The sequence below is a fragment of the Panicum hallii genome, chromosome 7 (assembly GCF_002211085.1).
Source record: "Panicum hallii strain FIL2 chromosome 7, PHallii_v3.1, whole genome shotgun sequence".
Lineage (NCBI taxonomy): Eukaryota > Viridiplantae > Streptophyta > Magnoliopsida > Poales > Poaceae > Panicum > Panicum hallii.
This window is the reverse complement of record NC_038048.1, coordinates 46331207-46348841: the sequence shown is the minus strand read 5'-3', so window position 1 is coordinate 46348841 and position 17635 is coordinate 46331207. Positions and strand designations below refer to the sequence as shown.

Sequence of the window (17635 nt, the reverse complement as noted above, 5' to 3'; positions counted from 1 at the left end):
GGTCCATATGCAGGAGTTTCTTTTAATTTGGTACTAAATCTCATCAGCCTGATGATGATGTGTCATGAAAGCAAATAAAGCCTATGAAGTTGCTTGTATTAAATTGAGGAGGAAGCTAGGAGGGAGGATTTGAATTCTTCTTTGTGTGAGGTAGGCAAGATATGGATAGGCTAGTTAACTAGGAGCGTACGTACATGACGATGGCTGGCGATTTGTAGTCTTCGAAACGGGCGGGAGGGGTTGGATCAGATCATCGATCAGAACATGCTGATCTAGATCAGTAAAGTTTAAGCAAGAACCCTGCCGGGGTTCGCGTACTTGCCGAGCTCAAAAGCCGGGACACAGCAAGGCAAAGCAATCTCGCTCCAGGACGACGATATGCGTTGTTCACATCACCTTAGATTTTTGGTAAAGTTTTGTCCCTGCTGTTGTGGTCTGAAGACTGCTGATCGTACAGAAGAAGTGAGGCACTAAATTAAAGGAGTAACTGCAGTTGATTATTTAGCACATAACGCAGTACTTAACCAGGTGGTGCTGAAGATAGGCTTATGATGAGTAGCCTAATCGCTACTAGGGTTTGACGTTGGTAATGGTCCTAATGGGATAAACATCGAATGTCCGGCATGTGTCCACTTGTAAAGTGGCGTCGCCGCCCCAACATGATCGCAGCTGCTTAAAATACCCCAAGATAACACAGCAAGTAGCTTGCTTAGCCACCAATTACATCGACTAGTTACTAGTCTCCCAATGCGTTGTCCTAATCCTACGCGCCTAGTGCCTTCTGATTCCTGACTAGACAGACTACGTTGACGCAACGAGCAACCGGTCTGGCCCATCCATCTGTGAATTTCCAGCGTTTTTCCTGATTTTTTTTTCTCTCAGAGGACAAATCGGTCGTCACCACCACGGTGGGCCCAGCGACGTGGATCGGCCTCCTTCCAAAAATGCAAACCGTTGCCATTTGGCTTGTGGCGCTCGGATCGCTCGGCGGAAGCGTGCGGCGTTTGACCCTTCCGTGCTTGCCACGTTGCAGAGCGTGACGGAATAAGAAAGAGCGAAGAGACGGAATATTGGTCCACTGCTAGGTTTTTTTTTATTTTTTTATTTCTGTGGTGGGATAACAATAGAATAACATCTACAGTACATGAGAGGTGAGAAATTGTACAGAGAAAATAGACAAGGCTATAGAGTTCAAGTCAACGGTCAATGGTGACCTTTTCCTTCTAGCAAATCACATCGAGCCACGTGTTTACCTCGTGACCTGACTCTTGGTACATGGTAAGCAACGCTCGCAAACGAAGTCCAGAATTTTCAAGGGTGGCTGGACACGCCAAATCGATGGGAACAAATGATTGTCCGAACGAAAAATGGCAGAAAACGCAGCTCGTGACCGATCAACCATCACGCAGACGTATTTTCTAGTGGTTTGGCAAATGATATAGTTTAGGCTGCAGCAATCACTAGACCACAAGATTCCGCTTTTGCAGCCTTGTCTGCATTCTAGAATTTGTTTCCGCATCAAAGGCGCAAGAATTTCAGCTGCCGAAGGCGATCTTGGTGCTCTTTGCACGACTCCGATCCTCCCAGCCAGTGTGGTCAAGGCAGACTATATCATGCTAAGAATGCGCCCTGAAATAAAATGAAAAACAGTAAAGAAAGGGAAGAATAATCGAATAATAATGCATGACAGGTAGGCATAGGCTGGCCATCAACAAAGCACTAGCTAGGTTCCAGGAGTTCCAGCCGAGCATAGGAGCATAAAGGTTTTGATTCCATAAAAAGTCATAAAACGACGTCCTTTTTTCAAAGGAAAAAAAAGGGGCCACAACCACACAACGTCAAATGCTGTACTGTTTTAACAACACGGCGCTCCGATGTCTGAACCTCCAGGCTCCAACACTTGGTGATGGTTTGTCAAATCAGAGAATGTGATTTCCAAGTACAAACACCATGTTTTATCATGCTAGCCTTTTAACTTCTGCGAACCAAGGGCCCTTTATCGATTAAAGAATTAACAAATACAGTATGGCACAACAAACCATTTACAGCTAGGATATCTTAAAAGGTAGCTGGATCTCTTTCCAGGGCTACCTATATCAGTTCAGGTCATCACGAGCATAAAGTTACACATGATGCAAACAGATCGCCACCAAAAAAATGTTAAACAGCTGCGAAGGGGTTGGTGTGATCACATCTCGATGTCCTCTAGATCAGGCAGGGGAAAACGAAGTATAGCTGCTATCCCTGTCAACTGCGCTAACTCTGTTCAAACAAAAGACAAATGCAATTTAAATACAAGGCTGCAGCAGGCAATAAAAGAAAATAAACTTTACTTCTTGATTGGAAAATGGGATTGAAAAATTAATATGTATTGTTACATGTATTATTACTTTTAAAAGTGTATCCAACGATATAATACCTTGATGTTTAAATTTTCTTTGATTATATCGGGCATGGAACAGTTAAACCAAAATCATAAGATAAATGCATAGAACTCACGATCGCCGGAGACATGCATTGAAGAAAATATGTGCACTGTGCCACCGTATTTCTTGACGCCTTCAACCAAGTTCACATACTTTTTTCTGGTAGCAATGTCAGCGTTCCTGTGAAGCAAAAGGTTCATTTGTTGTTTCTCAACAGTCACCACGGGAAATTCTATTCTATGGACTATAGTTCCCCTGAGAAGCATGATAGAAGTATGGAACTGTGAAACTATGCCATAGGGAGTACTTCAAAATTAGAAGTTCAATTACTCTGAAGGACATAGGTTTGTAATGCATCAAGTTCTGTTTCAACTGGTATTAGATGTACATAGGAACGATATTAAGTGCAGCTGCTCCAGAAATATCAAGTTACCAAGCTCACAAAGCATACCTATCGAATATGAGACATCATTTGCTATGGCCACAATAACAATAAAGGAAATGTTAGAGTTGACAGAGGATCACATATAAAGTGCTTGTGTGGAAAAGACTAATTCGAAAACACAGTTAATATCATTAAATGAGTGAGTTCAGTGACAAGCTGTCACCGGGATATGATCCGTAATAAAAGAAAAGGTAGACTGGAATGACTGGATTCCTATCCCAGGTGTGTACTAATCATAGTTAGGTCTGATAATTGCTACTGTGATTAACCTAGGTATCAAATGCCAATCTATATCAGGAAACCAACAAAAAATATTTGTAGCAAGTTAGGCAATCAAGCTTATATAGACAATTAGTCTAGTACAATGTGCTGTATAGCTCCTTTTCACCAAGATTGATTTGTCTTCGCTTTTTATTATTGTAATTTTCTTTTTGTCTAATTGAAAATCACAACCACCCTCAGTTTATGATGAACGCAACTTACCGAAATAAAGTATCAGTTATTAAAAGAGTCTGAATTGCAAGACGGTCTTGTGCAATCTCAACATGCTTTGGTCCATAACAAGCACGAGCTGAATCCTGCAGTTAATCAGCAAACATATATGCTTCAATTAAACTCATTAGCAGCAATAATTCATAAGCATATTAAAATATTATTTAAACCACTTTGAAAACAAGGTACCAATTAACAAATATGAAGGGCTAACTCTAATCTGTGGCACCAGAACTGCAGCCTTAGGAAGGCAGGGTTAGAAAATCAGTTTCACTTTAAGACACATACATTAGTAAGCATGTTGAAGAAATCCTGCAAAGCTCGGACCTGCAAATTAAAAAGAAACACAAACATGAAACAGCTAACAGAATTTGATACTATCTGTTTAGACTGAGCGTAATATGCTTTAATAATCAAAGTAATTGTTTAAGAAAGCTCCATACATAAACTAGCATATTTAGTGACATGTCTGATTCTGAGCCATTACCTCCTGTGCTGCTTTTGTATCTTTTATCAGTGCCATGATGCCTGGGGTATCCAGAACTTCCTTCAAACTATGCCTAAAAACCAAATATACATAAAGTTAGGACACTGAAAGGGTACAGGACAATGAGATGCTCAAGCAAATAGGAAACACGATCACTTAAAGGTCAATAGGCAAATTCAGAATCAGCTAAGATGATTATTGTCCCAGAAGGATCATGCAGCTTATCACATGTAACAAACCACTTCTATGAAATAGTTATGCCTATCTGAGATCACAAAAAATAAGTTTCGAACACGTCATAAAGCTAAAAATGCTACGCTAGTTGCATGTCATTCAGAAGATCAGATAGCCAGCCTAAATTTGTTCATATTACACTGTTAAGAATCGATGCTAACACATTATCCCCACAGACAAAACTAACTATTCAGATACAAAAAGATGGAAGAACTCACTTGTAACCTGATGTTGCATGTGCCAGAACAAGGCGCTGTTTGTTCTCAATTATTACTCTTAAATCTCGCCGTGCAGCTTCAAGAAACATATAATCACGGAATTGGTCCTGATAAGATAAAGGACAAAAGAAAATAAAAATCACATAAGTTGCCTTTTTTGCCTTATAACATAGGAGAATTTTATTTTGTGCAAGTAACATTAACAGGCTAGCAAGAGAATGACAGATGGGCTCATATGATTGCATACTTACTGCAGAGTGAACGTGCACCTGATAACACACAGCTAAAACTTATGCCCCATATAAAGGAACTATTGCGCAGTAGATTGTTTCTCCTTTAGGTGAGGATTACCTTTGTAAAACCTGGGCTTGCAATTACAACACACTGGACTACTTCAAAATCAATGTGTTTCAGCAAAGCCTACAACCAAGTAATGTAATACATCAGTCAGATGTGTCTGTATGCATGTCACATTTGCTTCTGAATTTCATCTGCATAACTTACTTGCAAAACGTGCTCAAAGAACTTCTTGAGGGCCTACACAAGAACAGAAAGTGGAAATCAGTGGGAAACGAAAAACAATTTCGCCCTGTAGTTAATAGAATCAGTTATCATACCGACTCATAGCCAGCAATTGCAGGCCCGTGCTTCCGAGGAATAGATGTTTCAATACGTGCCCTGGTTGCTGTTATGCTGTTTACAAGAACTCAAGCCATTAAAACGACTTAAGAGGGAATGATAGGTGTATGATAAGACAGGACGACATCGATATGGCAACAGTGTTCTTCTTCAATTAAAACTAGAAAATATTATTTTGACTGTGTAACCACTTAAGGAGAGGGAACATAGAGATGAAAAAAATACTCAAGATCTTTCTAATTTTCTTATATCATGTTCAAGGAATTATTCCTCTGAAAGAGTCAACACTGAGTAAATGGTCACTTTCAAAACAGGAAATTCATATAAAAGGGGTGCAGCAATCAAGGATTCACAAAGTGATACACAAACACTCTTAGCATAAGAAAACCAGAGTTCAGAGGAGTTAATTGTTAAGATATAAACTCTTATGTAGATAGCAACATTATCACCTTACTCATAGAATAAAGCAAATCAATAGATATTATAGAAATCGATATTTGTTGCTTAGTGATGGCGCAATAATTCTACTCACCTTCTGCCAATGAGGAACAGGTGTGCAAGTCCTTCTTGCATGAGAATAACTGCTAGATCAGCACTTGCAGAAGGATCTACAATAGGTTTGGATAGACTCAATCAAAATGCTATTCTCCCACGAAGGAGCTACAATAGAGAGAGAGGAGATTTGGAGCAGCTTCTTATAGAAAATGGAATCAAAAAGTGGTTTATATCTTGGTAAAATTGGCAAGATGGTCACTGCTGAATCACACCAGGTATCGTTTGCGCACCATGTTAACACCGATTTATATTTTAAAAAGGATGATGAGGTGAATATTTGATTAAGCAGATAATCCATGTTTACAAACGATGGGACAAAATCACATACCACATGCTTGCTGGATAGTTTCAAGGGCTAACCAATCCCAAATTTCCTACAAAAGACGCAAAAACTTCATTGAAGAAACAGTCGCAACAAAGCAGAATGAAATGTGTCATCGCGACCATGCACCATAATAAGCATAGTGGAGACGACACTATTCTAATCTCAACAGACGAAAACAGAAAAGCCATAACTTCTTGATTTATTTCCCAAGTCCTAACTACAAAATTATTACAAAAACTATAAACAACAAAGACTGCAAAGAACATTAGGTTCATGGGCATCAATCAACAAGCTCAGAAGTAAGGGGACAAAAGGATAGCACTATCATGCCATCAAACTGCAAGTTTAAATCCGTTAGTAAAATAAGTGGAAAGCAGCCATTTCAGCTTTGGCCTAACTAGTCTTACAGGACCTCGTACCCCCGGCAGGTCGAGTTTTTTTTTTTAAGTCTTACAGGACTTGTAACTGATATGTAGGTTGTAAAGAATCAGTCAAACAGATTTTCAACATTAGCTGAAAAGTGGGACTATGCTATACTGTATGGTCAAAATGCACAATAATTAGATTTTTCACATATCTTCAGATAAACTTGCTCGATATTTAAACCATACCTTTCGTAGAACAAAAGGTCTCTTCAGCTCAAGCTCTAAAGTGTGGAACTGGCCAATCTTCATTCAGGAAGAAAGAGGTCAGCTTAACTAGGTTTAATACAGTAGCATTATTAATGCCAAGAATCACTAACCTTCACATGATCATTCTCGGTGATATTTTTTCCACGCACACGTAAGACAGATCCCTCCTTGTCATAGTCTACAGACTTCATTCCAAAACAAAGGACACACTCAATTATCAATTGATACAAATGGTTAAGGCTTGATAGCACAAGGAAAGAATATCAAACAAAGCAAAGAAGATCAAAGTAAACTCAAATCAATAGCAGGGACAAAAACAACAGATTTGTTTAACCAGATCATAAAAAGTATATGCTTATATTTGACAAAATTATCAGTTTAGATACCAATTTTCAGCCCTTTTCAAAAGTATCTCCTGAAATTAGAATCCATTTCAATCATGCTCGTTCTGTTACTTTCTTTCCAAATGCCACAAGTGACGTGGATAAAGTTGGCACTCTTGACAAACGAGGATGATGGCTCTCAATTCTGCATGTAAACACTAATTGACAGAAACTCCAGACGCAGACAGATAGATGATATATCACCTCTACTACAATTTCCAACTTAAGCTTCACCCGCTCGGCATCACGCCCTCCAGATGCTACCTCCCTCAGCACTTTCCTGGAAACCAGCAGAAGAACAACAATTTCTTATAACGAAATCCATAATTTCCATAAAATGAAGACTGTAAAAATGTTTTAAACATGCACACATGCAAGAGAGAGCAGTGGATGGAGACTTCAACTACTATTCCCGAGAATTTGTAGTTATGATCAAAGGCTTTAAAGCAATATAGCAGATCAGATGTTTTCCGTGACAAAAGTTTTTGTAATCATGAATGTGTACACTACATAATTATGAATGAGTAATAATCAGTGTGGAGCTGCAGCAAAGCACTTTGAATGAAAGGAGAATTGGTGAGCAATAGTCAAGCACATCCCAAATCCTAGTCAACAGCTAGAAATTATCCATCTATCTCATTTTCACGGAAATGAAACAAATATGCGAACCAGGCCTTCCAGTTTTACATCCAGTTTCAATCATAGCTCGAGAGCCATAGGAGTGCCAAATCAACAAACCCAGAAGCTTTACAAAACTTAGCATCTTTAATTGCAAAACAAATTGCTCAAGTAGTTAGGTTGTGGTTGTTTCTGCATCCACCAGAGGACTTACTGCGAGGAGTAGCTCAAGAACAAACGGCATAAGAACTGAAGCAATCTGCAAGCTAAAACAAAAGGGAACTCACCGAACAGTGACTGCTTGGAGATTGTCCCCGGTAGCAATGAGGTTGTACGCGTGCCACAAGTCGTCCTCCTCCTCCGGCACTAACTGCGCGCCACAATTGCGAGCCAATCAACATCCAACCCCACGGAATCCCAACCACCGGGTCAGCCCTAGCCCCAATACAAGGCGAACCCAACAAGCAACTGAACTGCTCGGATGGAGAGCGCCGAGAGCGAGAGATAGAGAAAGAGGCGGAAGGCAAGGGGGACCTTGACGGAGCCGGGGCCATTGCGGACGAGGTCGCGGTGGACGAGCCTCATCGCCTCGGACGCAGGAACGAGGTCTAGAGCGCGGGTTCGCGTCGACGGCGGCGGCGGCGAGGCGGCGAGCGATGGGAAAGTATCGAGTTCGAGTAACAGGATTTGTACCACCTCCCTACACATAAAGCTAATATTTTATCAATTGTACCGACGTGACGTGATAGAAGAGGCACGCAAAAAGATATTTTTACCGCTTCTTATCGCTTTTTATTAGGATATGCTTTTTTTTCTATGACGAGTGGGACCCAATCATTTCTTCCACCTCCGCCTTCTCCTCTCACCTGCCCAACCCCCGCTATCCCGCCGCTCCCCGTCTCCTTCCTCTCACCCGCCGCTCTGACACCAGCTCCACCTCACGGGACGCCTTGCCGCCGATGGCACCTACGAGCTCGAGCTCTCCCGCTTCGATCTCCTCACCCGCGAATGGACCACGCGCTGGCGCCGCCGGACCCGGCAGCCGCCTCGAGGTTCGCCTCTTCTGCTTGCGCGTCTCGCCGCACGACGGCGCGACCATCACGTGGAGGGCGAGCGTGCGCGCGACAAGGAGGAAGAGGAGGTCGAGAGCGGCGAGAAGCGCGCGCTGCGGGCACGGGAGAGAAAGAGGAAGGCGAGAAGAAAGAGGAGGCGCCGGCCGCTGGCCTCGGGACGAGCCACCACGGAAGGCTGGAGGTGGAGGAAGATAGGTAGGTCCCACCTGTCATAGAGGTAGAGGTAGAATGAGGGAGAGAGCATGGTACCATCGTTGTGAGTAAAATTGTAGGAGTATTTTGGTTATTTTACGTAGCTGATTCATGCTGATATGAGGAGGTATCTTTCTATATCAGCAGAATTGGCAAATTATTAGGCGTTAAAAATATAGAAATTAAAATAAAAATAGCAAATAAGCAGGTAGCATCCGTGAGGATGGGAAATAGTTAAATATCCGGTACCGTGATTCGATCGAGTGAGTTACTGCAGTAATTGGAAGGGAACTGGCTCACTAACGTGCGGGCCCGACGGATTCGATCGGACGGGTCAGAACTCGGGACACGTCACAGCCCATAAAGTAACATTGGTGTCCAATGGATGTGGCCCAAGCCTGGCCTGCGCACTGCTGCCCGTTTTGGGCCAGGCTAAATCCGACTCCGGCCTTAAGATGCCCAACGTGATTCATTTCGCCCTCTGTGAATTCCCCCGTGAAATTTTTCTCAAAAAAAAAGTGAAATTATTGCCAAGTAACATACATACATTTTAAAAAAATAGCATATATACATAGATACGTCACCAACAAACTAGAGGTTTTAATGTAACGAAAACAAACGCAGGATCATTAGCTAGTCTAAAAGGAACAGGAGAAGTGTAGTACTAGGTCATAGTTTGTTCTCTTTTTAACATCTTCCGTGGGAGATCGAGAAGCACTAGCTAGCCGAGCCTCTTCCTGACGACGCCTTCCACGGAGCCGACGAACGCGAAGGTGCCGACGACGAAGCACGCGGCGCTGAAGGATTGGAGCGCGACCCATCCGCGCGTCCACGGCGTGATCCCCCGCTGGACGCAGTACATCTCCACGGGGAGGTAGATGACGAGGGGCCAGAAGATGAGCGCGCCCAGCACGCCCAGCACCTCGTTGAAGTAGGGGAACAGCAGCGCCAGCCCCGTCGTGCTCGCCACGTACGCCGTCCGGAAGCACACCCGCTGCAGGTTCAGCTTGTAGCTCGCCGCCACGCCCGGCACCCTCACGGCGTAGAACCTGTTCACGAACGCGCTATCTGGGAACCTCGCCGCCAAGCACCGGTCGGCGAACGTGAAGATTTGTTGGCTAAACATCTGCAAATCAGTTGGAAATCATCATTAGCATGGTGTCGAGCTCTGAGCAGTAATTTTTTTCGGGGAATAATCAAATACAGTAACTCTTTGCTTGCAGTGGTTATTAGCTAGTTTACCTGGTAGCCACCTAGCAGGTGGAGCACGATGCAGGCGTTGGCGAAGTCTATGAGCCAGTAGGGCTCGTAGAAGCCGAAGCCGGTGAGCAGGTTGCCCGGCGCCGCGTTGCCGAAGGCGGCGTACCCGAAGCACCCCACGCCGAGGTAGAAGAAGGTGGTCACCAGGACCGCGATCACGTTGCCCTTCTGCATCGTCTTGCTCTCAGGGGGCGGCGATTTCAGCGTGTCCTGTGTGGATGTTTCGCTTTCAGTCAAGTGGGTAAAGGGCGGCTCTGCGAGCCCACTGAACGCTGATAAAGTTCAGGTTCTAGCTACCTGTATTTCCAGTAGGACTAAGGTGTACGGGTAAGCGAACGCGATGTCGCCGATTGCCTGAGCCACTCGCCAGACTTTCTGCGCCGGGGTGCTCATCGGAACGCCGGCGATGCTTCCTTTGATCGTCCCATTCTCTGATACAAGATTTGCGTCCAAGCATCAATGCTCATCACTTTCTCGAAAACCACCGACTGCCATCGGCTGAACTGGATCGTGCGTGTTACCTATGGTCTTGGCGAGTCCGAGGCCGAGCCCGATGGTGGCGTAGGTGAAGGACATGATCGCGGCGACGACGGAGAGCCACGCCATGTTGTGGAAGTTGGGTATGAAGGACAGCACCAGCTGCGCCGCTCCGAACAGCAGCATGTAGAAGTGCTCGCCGTGTGCGCCGCAGGGAGCGTCGTGCCCTTCGTTGTGGTAGCAGTTGGCCCTCTTGATCGCCCTGCCACCAGTGGCGCTTGTGCCTCTCGGTAACGGGAGCTAATTTGCCATGACTGACTACTACCAACTGATGAGAATCCATGCCAAGATCAGAATCACCTGAGACAAGTCGCAGTGGTGATGGTGTAGGCAATTGAAGTCCCGTACAGGTTCAGGTACTGGAGAAAGCCACAGAGCCAGGTGCGCTTCTCCCCTGTACGTTTTGCTCGTCAATTGCCACAGAAAAGATAACAAAGCTTCCAGTAACCAAAGACTAAGAATTTTCAATTTTTTGAAGGAAAGAACAAAGAAAAAGGGGAGATCGTTTGAAAAAAGTAGTACTCATGCAAAGATGGTCGTGAAAAAAGGTCACAGGATTTCATGATTTGAAAAGGGGCATCAACTACCTAGGTGCGTCCTGACGGCATCCATGTAGGTGTAGTTCCTCTGCCTTTTCTCCAGGTCAGGGGATCTGTAACAGTGGGACAGCAGCAAGGCCGAGATGTAGGTGACGAAGGCGAAGCAGACCATGGCGACGGGGCCGCCGACCCATCCCAGCTGCGCCACGCTCCACGAGAGCGCGAGCACGCCGCAGCCGATCACGGCGGTGATGATGTGCGCGAAGCACGTCCATAGGTTCCCTGACGAGCAAAAAGAAACCAGCAGAGAAAGGGAGCCATGGCCGCTGTCAGCGCGACTAATAGCACTACCACTAACGCGTGGCTGTAGGCAAGGCACGAGAAAAGCTTGTGAGTACCGGTGCGCGGGGCGTGGCCGTCGTCGTCGAGCTCGGGGGCGGCGGCGAGCTCCAGGGAGTGGGCGCCGTGGTGCGCCATTGATGACCAGCGGTGTTCAGAGCTGCAGTGTTTGACTCATGGGAGGACTGCTGAGGAAGGAGGATGAGCTACTGGGATAACTCGTCTCTGTCACCTAATTGGTGTGTGTGTGGTTTGGATAGACAGACAAAGACCTCGGGCAGACTTTTGTCTCGTCTCGTCGACAAGCCGAAGCCGGGATCGCGGCCTGGTTTAAGGCTATCTCCACCGGCGACCTCTAAAACGGCCTGTTCCCTATTTTAGCGGGTACTGTAGCATCTGGTAACGCTCCATCGGTACGCCCTATCCCATCCGGTAAAATGGAGCACCACCTCTCCGTCCCGCACAGGTGAAGCCTCCTCCATCCGGTCGTTGACGCCCGCATCTTCACCGGTTTCCGCGCGGGAGGGGCGGCGAGCGGCGGGGCGAAGGGGCGCGGGGGCGGCGGACGGGCGCGGACGGCGGCGGGCAGGCGGGCGGGCGTGGACGGCGGCGGGCGGGCGGAGGGCGGCGGACGGGCGCCGAGGGCGGCGGGAGCAGGGGCGCGGGGGCGCGGCGGGGCGGAGGGCGGCGGGAGCAGGGGCGAGGAGGGCGGAGGGAGCAGGGGCGGGGGCGGCGGGCGCGGAGGGCGGCGGGAGCAGGGGCGGAGCGGCGCGGCGGGGCGGCGCGGCGGGGCGGGGCGCGGCGGAGCGGGGCGGCGGAGCGGGGCGGGGCGGGGCGGGGCGGGGCGGAGCCGGGGCGCGGCGCGGCGGGGCGGAGCGGGGCGGGGCGGGGCGGAGCCGGAGGGCAGGGGCGGAGCGGGGCGGGGCGGGGCGGAGCCGGAGGGCGGGGCGGGGCGCGGCGCGGCGGGGCGGAGCGCGGCGGGGCGGGGCGGAGCCGGAGGGCGGGGCGGGGCGCGGCGGAGCGGGGCGGAGCGGGGCGGGGCGGAGCGGGGCGGGGCGGAGCGGGGCGGGGCGGGGCGGAGCCGGGGCGCGGCGGGGCGGGGCGGAGCCGGAGGGCGCGGCGGGGAGGAGCGGGGCGGGGCGGGGCGGAGCCGGAGGGCGGGGCGGGGCGCGGCGGGGCGGGGCGGAGCCGGAGGGCGGGGCGGGGCGCGGGGGCGCGGCGGGGCGGCGGGGCGGGGCGGAGGGCGGCGGGGCGGCGGGAGCAGGGGCGGCGGGCGGAGGGAGCAGGGGCGGCGGGCGGCGGGAGCAGGGGCGCGGGGGCGCGGGGGGGAGCTGGGGCGCGGGCGCGCGGCGGGGAGCAGGGACGGCGGGAGCAGCTGGGGAAACGGCAGTTGGAAGAAAAGATTAGAAAATTGAGATTGTGGGGTATAGAGGATGGAAATAGGGGATGTTGTTGGAGTTAAATTTGGTATAGAGGATGAAGTTGATATGGAGGATGGATATAGAGGATGAGATTTAGTGCGGAAACGGGGCGAGTCTTCGCGTCTTCTTCCAAGTCTCACTGACAAGTCCAAGCTGCTGCACAGCCTGTACAGCCATGACGGGAAGTACATCTACTCATGTGCAGATCAATTTACAGAAACCCTGTCATTTGCAGACCAAAAAAGAGCAGAGGCTAGCCGGGGCACATCCGCACATGCGCTGTCAGAATCGTCCCATTCTAGGAGAGCCAGTGGCTTTCACGAAACAAAGATTTTTTTCCCGGTCTTGAATCTGATTGATTGATTGTTTTCTAAGCTGTTTCGTGGATTAAGCGTGGTATTATGATGATCTCTTTCTCGGGTGACAAGTGAAGTGTCTGACATGACATCGAAGCCCATCGTTTCTTCCCCGTTTTGTGCTGCCGCCTACCGGAAAGGAGAGTCATACAAAGAAGATGGGCTCAGCAAATCGCCTTTCTGATGAGGATGACGGGGTTGGCATGGCACTCCTTAACTTTCAACACGGGTCGCGTGATCGCTCTCCCCCCAATCATAAATCCATGGACAGGGACAGGCTAACCCTGAATCATTGGCGGCCAATCTGCTTGTGGAGCCCCTCCACCGATGGCGATCCGTCAAGAACAAGTGGACCGGCACCAGTCGCTGGCAATGGCAAGCAGTGAGCAGCACAGCCAGGCCCAGCCAGACCCGCATCCTGACGGTACAGGAGATCGTGGATCCAGGGAATCTCAGGTCAAGCCAATATTCTGACCGAGAAGAAGATTTCAGGGTTACATATTAAAAGGCACCCGCATACGCGTTCAAACTTCAAAGGTGAAAGCAATTAGTCTGGCAGTTGTTATGTCTCGCCTAAACTGAACATGACCAGGTGTACAGTGTGCTACTAACTGAATCATTGTCTTCCGCAATCTTAATGAAGAACACGGTAAGAAAATCCTCGCATGTCTCCTGTATTTAGTGGAGCGTGCGTGGGTACTTGGGCCCCGTTTAGATCGCAAATCTTTATAACTTTTGGAACTTTTTGCTACTGTAGCGTTTTTGTTTGTATTTGACAAATTTTATCTAATCATGGACTAACTAGGCTTAAAAGATTCGTCTCGTGATGTACAATTAAACTGTGCAATTAGTTATTTTTTTACATACATTTACTGCTCCATGCATGTGTCCCAAAATTGATGTGATGGAGAGAGAGTGTAAAAAGTTGGAAGTTGAAAGGGATCTACACAGAGCCTTGGTCGTTGAGCATGGAATGGAACTTAAAAGGCGTACTGCAGAAAATTCCTCCAGTGCTAATTGCTAGAGTCGTCAGAACTCAGAAAAGTCTGCACCGTCCTGTTCAATACAGTACGGTGAGCAGCTCTCATGCATGGTTTGTTTCAGAAAAGAAAGCTTTGATCCTGTAAAAGCGAACCGCTCAATCCACGGATCATATTCTGTAACACCCTAAGTTAATTTCCTCAAATTTTAATTAATTTATTTGGGCTTGAATAAATTTTCCAGGGTTTTCTCTAATTTATCTCGTATTTAAAGTAAATTTATAACACAAGGAAATAAAATTTATCATAGGATTAAATTGTTTGTGCATTCATGCTGCAGCATTGTTTTATTTGTGTCAAGTTCATAGGTCTGAATTCAATTTGCATTTGAATTCAAATAGTTTTGTTTGAATTAGTGGAGTGTAGAAAAAGAAAAGGAAGAGAAAGGAGCCCAGCCAGCCGGCCCAATCCCCTCTCCCTCTCCCTCTCTTTCTTTCCCCAGCCCGAGGCCCAGCTCTCTCCTCTTTTCCCCCGCGCGGGCCGAGCCCCGGCCCAGTTTCCCCCCTCAGCCCGGCCTGTCTCCCCGCTCTCCCCCCTTCTCTCTCTGGCGAGCTGGACCCACGCGTCAGCGCCCTCTCCCACCTCCCCTTCTTTCTCTCCCCTTCCTCTGCTTTCCTCCGGCGCTCAACAGCCTCCGAAAACGCCGGCGAGCTTTTCCCCTGGGCCCGCACGCCGAGGCCTCGACCCCCGGTCCTTAAGTGGCCCAGTAGCCCCACCAACCCATCTGAACCCTAACCCTAGCCCTGCATCGCTAGCGCCGCCGCCTCCTTCTTCCCTCCGCCGCGCAGGCGCCTCGGCCTCACCGTCGATCGGCCGCTCTGCTGCACTTCGGACCACCACATCACCCGTAGAAGCTCCACCTCGCCCCCTAGAAGCTTCCCGAGCTGTGCGTTGGAGCTCTGGACCTCGGCATCGCCGGAATCGAGTCTCGACGCCGCCGCCGGTGATCTGCTCCGCCGCCTCAATTGGCCGCCGTCGTTGTGTCCCGGCCCTTCTTAACCCCCTGGTTACCTCCGCAGGAGCTTCCCCGACCGATCCGTGCATCCCAGAGACCTCGAGGCCCCCTGCAGCACCTTCCCCCGCGAGCGCCGCCGCCCTCGCCGCACGGTCATCGTCGACGTCTACCCTCCGTTGCGTCCTCGACCCTCACGACGCCCCGGTGAGCAACACATCAACCCCCTGTCCGTTTTGCGCTAGGCCCCGTGGTCTTTGGCAGGCCGTAGCCCCTGGAACGCCGCTCGCCGGCGACAGCCACCGCCTCTCACCGTCGCGCGCTAAGCCCGAGCCTCTCTAGGCCCAGCTGTAGCCCTAGGTCGTCTCCCCGTGCCCCGGTGGTCCTCCCTGGCTAGAAGTCGTGAAGGTTTGGCCCCCAGAGCGGCGGGAACGCCGAGCTCCGGCGAGACCCGAGCTGCGCCGCCGCGGATCTGAGCCGCCGGCGTCACAGCGCCGCCCCCCTCCTTTCTTTATCTCCCTGAGCCGTCCGATGCTGATCCAGTGGCCTAGATCCTACCCGCGCGCGAGTCAAATGGGATGCGTACCGGTCAGCGCCGGCAATCTTGCTAAAGAGCCCTCGGGTTTATGGGAAATTAACCCGCCGTCCAGCCTTAGTCAAAAGTATTTACAGAAGGGTCCTTTTATTCCCGTTTAAGCCCCTGTCTTTCCTGGAAATTGAACCCGCAGTCCATCTCTTGAGTTTTCTCGTGCTAGCCCCTAGATTTAGGCTTTAATTACGTTTAAGTCCCCGGGTTTTGCCCAGAAGCCCCTGGTTGCTCTGTTTTTCTTACAAATAAGTCCCTGGATCCTGTTTTAAGCGTAGTTTTCACGTTTTAGCTCCGTTTTAGGTGTTCTTTATATCCACGCGATCGTTGTAACGCGTAGATTAGTTCTAGGCTAGTTCCATGCGCTGTTCTATTGTATTGGTGTACTGTTTTCTTATAGTTTGCTATGGTTTGTGCATGTGTGTATGTCTGGACTATGCTTGATGATCGTGAGTAGACGCGGAACCTTTGGACCAGTACCAGGAGCCGCCATCTTCTGAGCAGTTTGAGCAGCAGCCAGGAGAGTACGAGGAAGGCAAGTATAACATGAACCTCCTATCACTTTTTAATACAAGTTCATACTGCATTTTAATACTGTATACCTATAAGGACTTTCCTAGCCACTTTATATCCTATATATATATATCCTTTGGGTTGCATTTTGGTTAGTTGTGCTAGGCTGCTGCGCTATAACACACTGGGTCCCTTTTAATTAAATTTGATTAATGGTCTTATGCAACTTAATCCTGAGAGTGACCCTCTGTGCTGTGTGCTTGAGTGGCTCACGTCTCCTTAAAAGATGTTTTTGTTAGAAACATGGTTTAGGGGGCCAGCACGGTGCTTAGTGCTTGGTTGGCCACTCTCCATAAGGACCGGTTCATAGAGCGACAACCTGGGACAACCGCGCAACCACAAGACTGGAATGGGACGGTCTTGACTTACTAATTAGGTCATTTTGGTTCAGGGGTAACTTACCTGCGTGGGCAAGAGGGTGGTAAGCTTCAATGGTCCCTGCTCCTCCGGCTTGGTCTGTGCTGTGTGTCTTGTACCCCCGGAGGTGGGCCCCATCGTCGCTGATCCAGAATCCTTAGCGGTTACACCTTACCAACGTGATTCTTTGTAACGGTCTCGTAGTGTGCTTGCTAGCCATCTCACCTAAGGAAGTGTGATGAACAACTAGCGTAGCTCACGACTTGTGGGTAAAGTTGTGCAACCTCTCGAGAGTGTAAAACTGATATATCAGCTGTGCTCACAGTCATGAGCAGCCCAGATCCTCCGTCTGATTAGTGGGGTTATCAACCTTTGACGAGGAAGATTCCCCGGGTGGTTTTGGTTGGTGGTTCTCAGTAGTTCTTAATTAATATTGATTAATTCTTGTGAAATTTGGGTTATGGTAACTCATCCACTTGTAGTAATTAGCATTAATAAAATTTGCCAAGATTAAAAGCTAATGCAGTTGAGTCAGCTAACCTTAGAGCCTCATGCTCGTGTTATACTTGTTGAGTACGAGTTTGTACTCACACTTGCCTCTCTACTCTTCTGTTCTATTTCGGATATCTTCGACTGCTGCTCAGTGCCCGGCAACGTGGAGGATTACGTCAGCGGCTTCGACCACTTCTAGGCGTTTGTCTCCCAGTCGACGTCCCTGTGGCGCCCAGCTTTTCATGTATCTCTTTTACGCTTCCGCATTCCTTGAACTGATTCTTGATTCAGTTGTAATAAAGATATTTATTTATTAATTTATACGCTTTTATTCGTGACATGTGTTGTGATATCTTGATAATCTGTTGTATATATGCGTGACTTGATCCTGGCGCATATATGATTGCTCGATTTACGTTCTTATAAATCGGGTGTGACAGATTGGTATCAGAGCCGTGTCGACT

General features: G+C 48.5%; 2 protein-coding genes across 2 annotated transcripts; both read right to left on the bottom strand.

The window, feature by feature from the left end:
* Positions 1–1190: 1190 nt before the first annotated feature.
* On the bottom strand, positions 1191–8161 carry LOC112900303 (protein PELOTA 1). Its single transcript, XM_025969116.1, has 16 exons — positions 7989–8161; positions 7742–7824; positions 7041–7116; positions 6564–6638; positions 6433–6489; positions 5825–5870; positions 5474–5549; positions 4920–4995; positions 4807–4839; positions 4654–4722; positions 4303–4409; positions 3851–3923; positions 3652–3690; positions 3355–3449; positions 2500–2606; positions 1191–2262 (listed from the first exon to the last, which is right to left on the bottom strand). Exons 1-16 carry the CDS (start codon positions 8037–8039, stop codon positions 2189–2191), a joined length of 1137 nt encoding a protein of 378 aa, XP_025824901.1. The 5' UTR covers positions 8040–8161; the 3' UTR covers positions 1191–2188.
* A 1164-nt stretch (positions 8162–9325) lies between these two features.
* On the bottom strand, positions 9326–11641 carry LOC112899892 (probable amino acid permease 7). The gene is made up of 7 exons (XM_025968544.1): positions 11454–11641; positions 11104–11337; positions 10817–10910; positions 10501–10718; positions 10277–10410; positions 9962–10189; positions 9326–9845 (listed from the first exon to the last, which is right to left on the bottom strand). The coding sequence occupies exons 1-7, from the start codon at positions 11530–11532 to the stop codon at positions 9441–9443; spliced, it is 1392 nt and encodes a 463-aa protein (XP_025824329.1). The 5' UTR covers positions 11533–11641; the 3' UTR covers positions 9326–9440.
* Positions 11642–17635: the final 5994 nt, after the last annotated feature.

Bases quoted from the DNA above. Each gene is read 5' to 3' on its own strand.
- LOC112900303 (XM_025969116.1), bottom strand. From the start codon at position 8,039: ATGAGGCTCGTCCACCGCGACCTCGTCCGCAATGGCCCCGGCTCCGTC. The intron at 5,871-6,432 runs GTATGGTTTAAA...CGTCTTTTGTAG, and splicing joins GACCTTTTGTTCTACGAAAG to GAAATTTGGGATTGGTTAGC. The intron at 3,924-4,302 runs GTGAGTTCTTCC...TTTGGTTTTTAG, and splicing joins CATGCAACATCAGGTTACAA to GCATAGTTTGAAGGAAGTTC.
- LOC112899892 (XM_025968544.1), bottom strand. From the start codon at position 11,532: ATGGCGCACCACGGCGCCCACTCCCTGGAGCTCGCCGCCGCCCCCGAG. The intron at 10,719-10,816 runs GTGATTCTGATC...CACTGGTGGCAG, and splicing joins ACCACTGCGACTTGTCTCAG to GGCGATCAAGAGGGCCAACT. The intron at 10,190-10,276 runs GTAGCTAGAACC...ACATCCACACAG, and splicing joins TAGTCCTACTGGAAATACAG to GACACGCTGAAATCGCCGCC.